General features: G+C 32.6%; 1 protein-coding gene and 1 pseudogene across 3 annotated transcripts; both read left to right on the top strand.

Annotated features, from left to right (window-relative positions):
• The first annotated feature begins 1,643 nt into the window (after nucleotides 1–1,643).
• Nucleotides 1,644–5,760, top strand: LOC106319635 (endo-1,4-beta-xylanase A). Of its 3 annotated transcripts, none has more exons than XM_013758020.1 (6): nucleotides 1,644–1,769; nucleotides 1,898–2,238; nucleotides 2,335–2,512; nucleotides 3,094–3,645; nucleotides 3,723–4,560; nucleotides 5,369–5,760. In XM_013758020.1, the coding sequence occupies exons 1-6, from the start codon at nucleotides 1,752–1,754 to the stop codon at nucleotides 5,656–5,658; spliced, it is 2,217 nt and encodes a 738-aa protein (XP_013613474.1). In that variant the 5' UTR covers nucleotides 1,644–1,751; the 3' UTR covers nucleotides 5,659–5,760. The 3 variants fall into 3 exon arrangements, with proteins under 3 accessions (XP_013613474.1, XP_013613473.1, XP_013613472.1); XM_013758019.1 differs by having other exon boundaries at nucleotides 1,644–1,808; XM_013758018.1 differs by having other exon boundaries at nucleotides 1,644–1,808; nucleotides 1,895–2,238.
• A 563-nt stretch (nucleotides 5,761–6,323) lies between these two features.
• LOC106319636 overlaps nucleotides 6,324–7,291 on the top strand; it is a 22,314-nt pseudogene continuing 21,346 nt past the window's right edge.

Here is a 7,291-nt window from a genome sequence, read left to right as displayed (position 1 = left end):
AACGATAAATATTCTTAACATTAACCATTTTACAAACGTTTATAGTTTTTTTGAACAAAATAATGTTATAGTCAACATGTATGGTCTTTTTCTTCCTTTACTTCTTCCACCATTTGTGTAGATAATTTCATAAATTTTAAAGTCATATATTTGTTTCCTCTTATTCAGTAAAGCTTTGTAGTATATATTTTAAATTATTTTTCACAAACAAAATGTATATCACAAAATAAAGTTGCACCTACTATTCATAAATTTGGATTGAAGGTAAACTATGCTTGTGTTCAAAAAAAAAAAAGTAAACTATGCAGTTATAACAAAAAGTACAATTAATTTTTTTTAATAAGATATTATGATAATAAATTTCAATTATTCATACTAAAACAGTATAGAGTTGTCATAAATCTTTCTAATTCCAAAATTTTAGCACTCCTTAAAATAAATAAAATAAATTTAAAAATTTTAGAATTATAATTTCTATTAAAATAAATTTGTTAAGAAAATTATCATGCATTGTTATTGTTTATTCCTAGAGTTTGACCTCTGACCATATGAATATTTGTTTTCACTTTAAAAAAATTCTGTACTAAATGGTATAATATATATTTGTAAATTAAAATATATTAATTAATTGTTAGTATAACATTTTAAAACATAACAATTTTATTTATTACTTTGAATAATTATATTTTTGTTATTTTAATCGTTTATTATCACAGTATTTCATAAATTATTTGTATAACTTTTTCATATATATAAGTCCAATTAAATAATTAGACTTATATATATGAAAAACATTATACCAATAATTTATGAATAGATTATTTTATATTTTATTTATATATTATATAAATTGATTATGAGATGTGGTTTTTACTTATTATTTATTATTAATAAATATCGGAAAATATTTAATACGTTAATACGAAATATATTAGGAAATCTATTGAAAAATCTATTTTGGTTAAGATACGATTAAAGAAATCTATAATTTAAATTAATAAAAAACAAACATACCTAAATATAGGTTCAATAAATATCTCAAAGGTATGTCATTGTAAATAAGTGGTAAAACTAAGGGGTAATATAATTTTTTACTCCTTTTTTAATAGATTAGATAGTAAAATCGTCTATACTTGTCAAAGAAAATAACCCAAAAGATTTTGTTTGCCCTTTTCTATTTTCGAATTTCCTATCAACTTTGTAGCCACTGAATACAAAACTCTAATTCTAAAGCCAGTATGTACGTTGTCCAAAAAAAAAAAAAAACAGTATGTACTAGAAACTCAGAAGCCAATCAGGTTAGATCACTGTACACCGTGAGAATATTTGAAACCTTTAAAATTGTTTACTTGCATTCTAAGTCTTGAAAACAAACAAGTTGGAAAAGGAAACCTGAACTTCAGCTTTTTATGACAATATTTGAAACCTTCTATTTCAATTCAAGCAAACTGCAATTTCCTGGGTTTAAGACAAAGCAAATGTAGTTCTCTTCTTTTTGCTCTTCAAATCACAAAATCAAAATATTATTTTATTCTATTTTTTTTTTAGTATTGCCCTTCTTTCTTGGCTTGGGGTTCAATTGAAACTCACTAAGTTTTTTGTTTGACAGAAAAGCATATATAGCAGAGCAGGTTCCAGGACTTAACCAAGTACTTACCTCTCCTGTTTCTAAAGATTAAATCTCTGTAGTCTCTGCATTATAAGATCCTTTTTTTTTTTCTTCGGACTTAAACATTGGATAAAAAACTGTTATGGAGAAGAATACAAAGGTGACGCTTTCCAATGATGCTGAAGATGATAACGTTCATGTAATTAGCTAGTTGATGTTTAGGTTTTATTATTTTTATCATAGTTTCTCCAATATGAGTATAACCATTTTCGTATGTACGCTTAGCAGCATCACACTAATAAAGAGCAGGATAGCATAATCCTAAACCCTAACTTTGAGGACGGCCTCAAAAATTGGAATGGAAGAGGGTGCAAGGCTGTCTTGCACGAGTCAATGGATGGAGGTAAAATCGTACCGCTCTCTGGACACGTTTTTGCAGCAGCAACCGAACGTAAAGCCGCATGGAACGGGATTCAACAGGAGATTTCAGGAAGATTCCAAAGGAAGCGTGTCTACGAAGTAACATCAGTCGTCCGAATATTTGGCAACAATGCCACGAGTGCAACTGTACAAGCGACTCTTTGGGTCTTAAACGCAAACCAACGCGAACAATACATAGCCATTGCTAAGTTGGTTTCTCATCTCCTCTAGTGTTAAAAAGAATCAATATCGTGTTTAAAATCAGTAAACTAATAGGATTCTGCTTTGTCAATGAATCATGTTAGTGTGCAGGCGGGTAATAATGATTGGGTAGAGTTGAAGGGCAAATTCTTAATACATGGTTCACCATCAAGGGTAATACTATACCTTGAAGGTCCACCTCCAGGAACCGACATTCTTGTAAACACTTTAGATGTCAAACATGCTCGGCGGAACCGTCCATCTCCTCCACCATTCTACGAGGTCTGTGCCTTAACCATTAACAATGCTTTAAAACTTGCGATAGCACGATTCGTGGTCTGGATCGTAAGTCAAATAAATGATGAAATTAGGATGCATTTATACTATGATTGGTCTGGATCAAAAGCAATATATGCAAGATATTTTGGTTTTGGATACAACAAGTAGTACTTAGGATAATCAAAACGAAACAAGGTTTTTTTTTCTGCAGAAACTCTCACTGCTAAAAAATAATCAATAAAACGGGGATCATATAATCCCTACAAAATGAGAAAGTGAGAAAATGGAAGTTTGCTTCTACGTCTAAGGAAGGGGAACAAATATTTTCTTATGCGTAAAATATTAGTCACAGAGAATAATATACTAAAAGTCTACCTATAGTTGATTTGCACTTTAGAACATGATGGTGTTTATTTCTCTTTCCCCACTTCACGCTTTTTAACGCACCTAGTCTTCTGGTTATCTATCCATGGAGCCAAGACCAGAGATAGCTTCTTAGAGAACCTGCTTGAAATATTAGTATGATCAATTTATAGTTGGATTTCTCCACTAACCTGTTTCTATTTGTGGTGTATATATGCCAGAATCCCGGTTTTGGAATCAACATAGTTGAAAACAGTGAAGTAGGAGATGGGGAAACTCAACCATGGTTCACTCTAGGAAACTGCAAGTTGAGTGTTGGACAAGGCGCTCCTCGCACTTTGCCGCCAATGGCTAGAGAAACACTTGGTTCTCACAAACCTCTTGGCGGAAGCTACATCCTTGTGACCAATAGATCTCAGACTTGGATGGGTCCGGCTCAAATGATAGCAGATAAAATCAAACTATTCTTGACATATCAAATCTCAGCATGGGTGAAGCTTAGCGTGGGAGCTAGTAGTGGTATAAGTCCTCAAAATGTGAACATTGCACTCAGCGTCGACAACCAATGGGTGAATGGAGGACAAGTCGAGGTTAGCGTTGGTGAAACATGGCATGAACTCGGAGGATCCTTTAGGCTCGAGAAGCAACCCCAAAACGTCATGGTTTATGTTCAAGGTCCTGCAGCTGGCATCAATCTGATGATTGCGGGACTGCAAATATTTCCTGTGGACCGTCGGGAACGTATCAGATGTCTCAAAAAACAAGTTGACGAGGTTCAAATTCTCTACAAATTTCATTAGTATATGCGGTTTAATAAGCTTCTGAGTTCAAGAATATTGTTTCATGGTAGGTACGTAAGCGCGACATTATCTTGAAATTCTCAGGACTTGATGAATCCTGCGATTTGTTTCCTTACATAGTGAAAGTGAAACAAACGCACAACAGTTTCCCGGTAGGAACGTGCATTAATAGAACAGACATAGACAACGAAGACTTTGTTGACTTCTTCACAAAGAACTTTAACTGGGCAGTGTTCGGAAACGAGCTGAAGTGGTACTGGACAGAGGCCGAACGTGGAAAGCTCAATTACCAAGACGCAGACGATATGTTGGATCTTTGTATCGGCAATAACATTAACGTTAGGGGACACTGCATTTTCTGGGAAGTTGAGTCCACGGTTCAGCCGTGGGTTCGTCAGCTGAACAAAACAGAGCTCATGAACGCGGTCCAGAAGCGTCTCACAGATATCTTAACCCGATACAAAGGTAAATTCAAGCACTACGACGTCAACAACGAGATGCTTCATGGTTCTTTCTATCAAGATAGGCTTGGCAAAGGTGTCAGAGCTTTGATGTTCAACATTGCACACAAGCTTGATCCATCTGCTTTGCTCTTTGTGAATGATTATCATGTCGAGGATGGTGATGACACACGTTCGTCCCCGGAGAAGTATAGCAGACTTATTCTTGAATTGGAAGCGCAAGGAGCAGCCATAGGAGGGATTGGGATCCAAGGACACATAGATAGTCCTGTTGGAGCCATTGTTTGCTCTGCTCTTGATAATCTCTCTGTTCTTGGCCATCCAATCTGGTTCACAGAGCTTGATGTGTCTTCCAGAAATGAGTTCGTTAGAGGAGAGGATCTTGAAGTCATGTTGTGGGAAGCATTTGCTCACCCTGCCGTTGAAGGTATAATTTACTTCAATTACCCATTTTTGATTGATTGTTAAAACCATTCCAGTGGGAAATTCTCTGAGATCTTTTAAGTTTTTGTCACAAAAATACCCAAAAACTAAAATGATCAAAATAACATTTTTTATTTTAAAAATTTTAAATTTTTAAAATTTGAAATTCTATCCCAAAAACTCCACTCTTCTATACCTTAAATTATAAACCCTAAACCCTAAACCCTAAACCCTAAACTTTAAACCTAAACCTTAAACTCCACCCTAAACCCTAATGTCTAGATTAATTAATCTTAGGGTGTAAATGTATATTTAGATAAAACATTTAAATTTATTTTGGTCATTTTTATTTTTTAAGTCTATATTTGTGACAAAAAGATTTTTAGGTCTATCCTAGTAATTTCTCTTTGAGTTATATGAATTAAACATAAGCATATAAATCGTCTTAAATTTTAAATTTATAACTATGGCATCGCAAAACAAAATTTTAATTGAAATCTTATGATATTTTGGACATACAAAGTACTTTTTATAGTGCTTGTTTTGTTTGACAAATATTATGTTATTTGATACACTTCATAATATTATGAACGAAATCGTTTTTTCCTACTAATTATTTCATCCCATAGCATCCACGAAAATACCCACATTTTGTATATTATATGTAACGTTACAGCTATCTAACTTTGTGTTTCTCATCATTTTTTTGTGGATACATGGTATAAAATTTACCTTTGGTTTTTATACTACATATAGCTGGGATTCCTAACAAAATGAACTTAAACGTGGAGATAAATATTTGCTTATAACAGGAATAATTTTATGGGGATTTTGGGAACTATCTATGAGTAGGGAGAATTCAAATTTAGTGGAGGGAGAAGGAGAAGTAAACGAAGCCGGTAAAAGATTTTTGGATGTGAAACAAGAATGGTTATCTCATGCCTATGGGATCATCAATAATGAATCAGAGTTCATATTCAGAGGTTATCATGGGACTTACGCCGTCGAAGTTTGTACTCCGGCTGGGATTGTTCTCAAAACGTTTGTCGTCGAAAAGGGAGAATCTCCACTTTTTCTCTCGATTGATCTATCATACTTGTGATTTGTGTTTCTTTTCTACTGTTTGTCATATATATGGGTGGGGGTTTGTTCTTCGTGAACCATGTAACATATGTTAAAAAAAAGTTGTTATTGTTTTTGATTATTTGATAATATATGTTAAACAAGTACTGTTACGTTTTGTTTTAGGTCAAATTAGCCAATATTAACTGGGGGCATAAATCTAGTTAGGCCTAGTAGAACATAATATGGTTACAAGAACTCTTTGCTGAGATGAAAGTGTGAAAAAGTGACTATTTGGAATGATAATAAATCAGCAATACCACTTAATAAAAATCCAGTTTTCCATGGTCGAATATACATGGAAGATACCATTTTATATGTGAGTGTGTTGAAAATTAACAAATAGAAGTTTAACAGGTTTTGGAGAGTGAAAAAAAACTGATATTTTGACAAAGTCATTTTGGAGAATCAAGTTTAAAGAAATAATAAATCTTATCGGATTTCAAAATATGAGAGAATGTGAATTCAAGATAAATAGGGAGAATGTTGACTTAAATTTGAAGTTATCTAAAATTGAAGTCATAAGTTTTCTAAAAAATGATTATATAGAATATTTAAGAGTTATCTTAATATATATGTTACCTAATGAGATTATGAATTATCTTTTTTGCCATTGATTGGGAATTATCTAATCTAATATAGGAAATGTCAAGTTGTGATTTAATTTATGAGTTTTGATAGATTGAAGTTTTGAGTTATTTTCCTTAAACCAAATAAGAGAAATATTTTTAGTATTTTTTTTCTTTCATTTTAGTTGTCTTTTTAAATTTGGGTATATTGGCTAAGAAAATATTTAATTTTGTATATTTACTAAATAAAAATATATTTACCAATATTTACTAAGCGTTAGCATATTACAAAGGATGGCATTTCGGAACAGTGAAGCTTCAGGTTCAGTTTATCTTTACGGTGTCACCTTTTGGTGTGAAAGGATTCTGCGATTGGGTTTATACCCACTGGGTTCTGCTTCGTCTTGAGTATATTGCTCCTCTCAGTTTCTCGCTAATGCTTGCATCGTCCTCTTCCTTATTCAGACCAAAGACAGACTCATTCTCTGCCTAGGATGTTTCTGGATCCGGTTCAAGAAAATCAATCCGGTTCCTACAAAATCATTCTCCGATCTAGAATCCGGTTGCTTCCTTCCAATGGTACTTGTTCAGATTCCCATGTGTAATGAAAAAGGGGTAAGCCAAAAACATTTAATTTTCGTAGAAGAAATCCTTATGGATTTATTTTATTTTATTTTGACAGGTTTATCAGCAATCGATTGCGGCTGTGCGTAACTTAGACAGGTCAAAAACAAAGATTTTGGTTCAAATTCTTGATGATTCTGAGGATGTTGTATTGGGTTCTAATATTTAGGGTAGTACCAGCCCATCAAAATAATTAAAAGCCCTAACCCTAATGTTTTAACTATAAACTATACTAGATTTTGACCCGCGCTTTCAAAGCGCGGGTTTATTTTTGTTTTTTTTTTCAATTGACAAATATTTAGTAAATGTCACATTTTCATATATTTGTGTTTTATTTTATAAAAGACTTAAAAATTTTATCTTTATTTATCGTATTTCATTTTAAATGACTATTTATGTTAAAAAAATTAAACTTTATTT

Source organism: Brassica oleracea, unplaced genomic scaffold, assembly GCF_000695525.1.
Source record: "Brassica oleracea var. oleracea cultivar TO1000 unplaced genomic scaffold, BOL UnpScaffold00452, whole genome shotgun sequence".
In the NCBI taxonomy this organism is placed as follows: Eukaryota; Viridiplantae; Streptophyta; class Magnoliopsida; order Brassicales; family Brassicaceae; genus Brassica; species Brassica oleracea.
The sequence above is the reverse complement of the archived record's forward strand: the minus strand, read 5'-3'. Positions and strand labels throughout refer to the sequence as shown.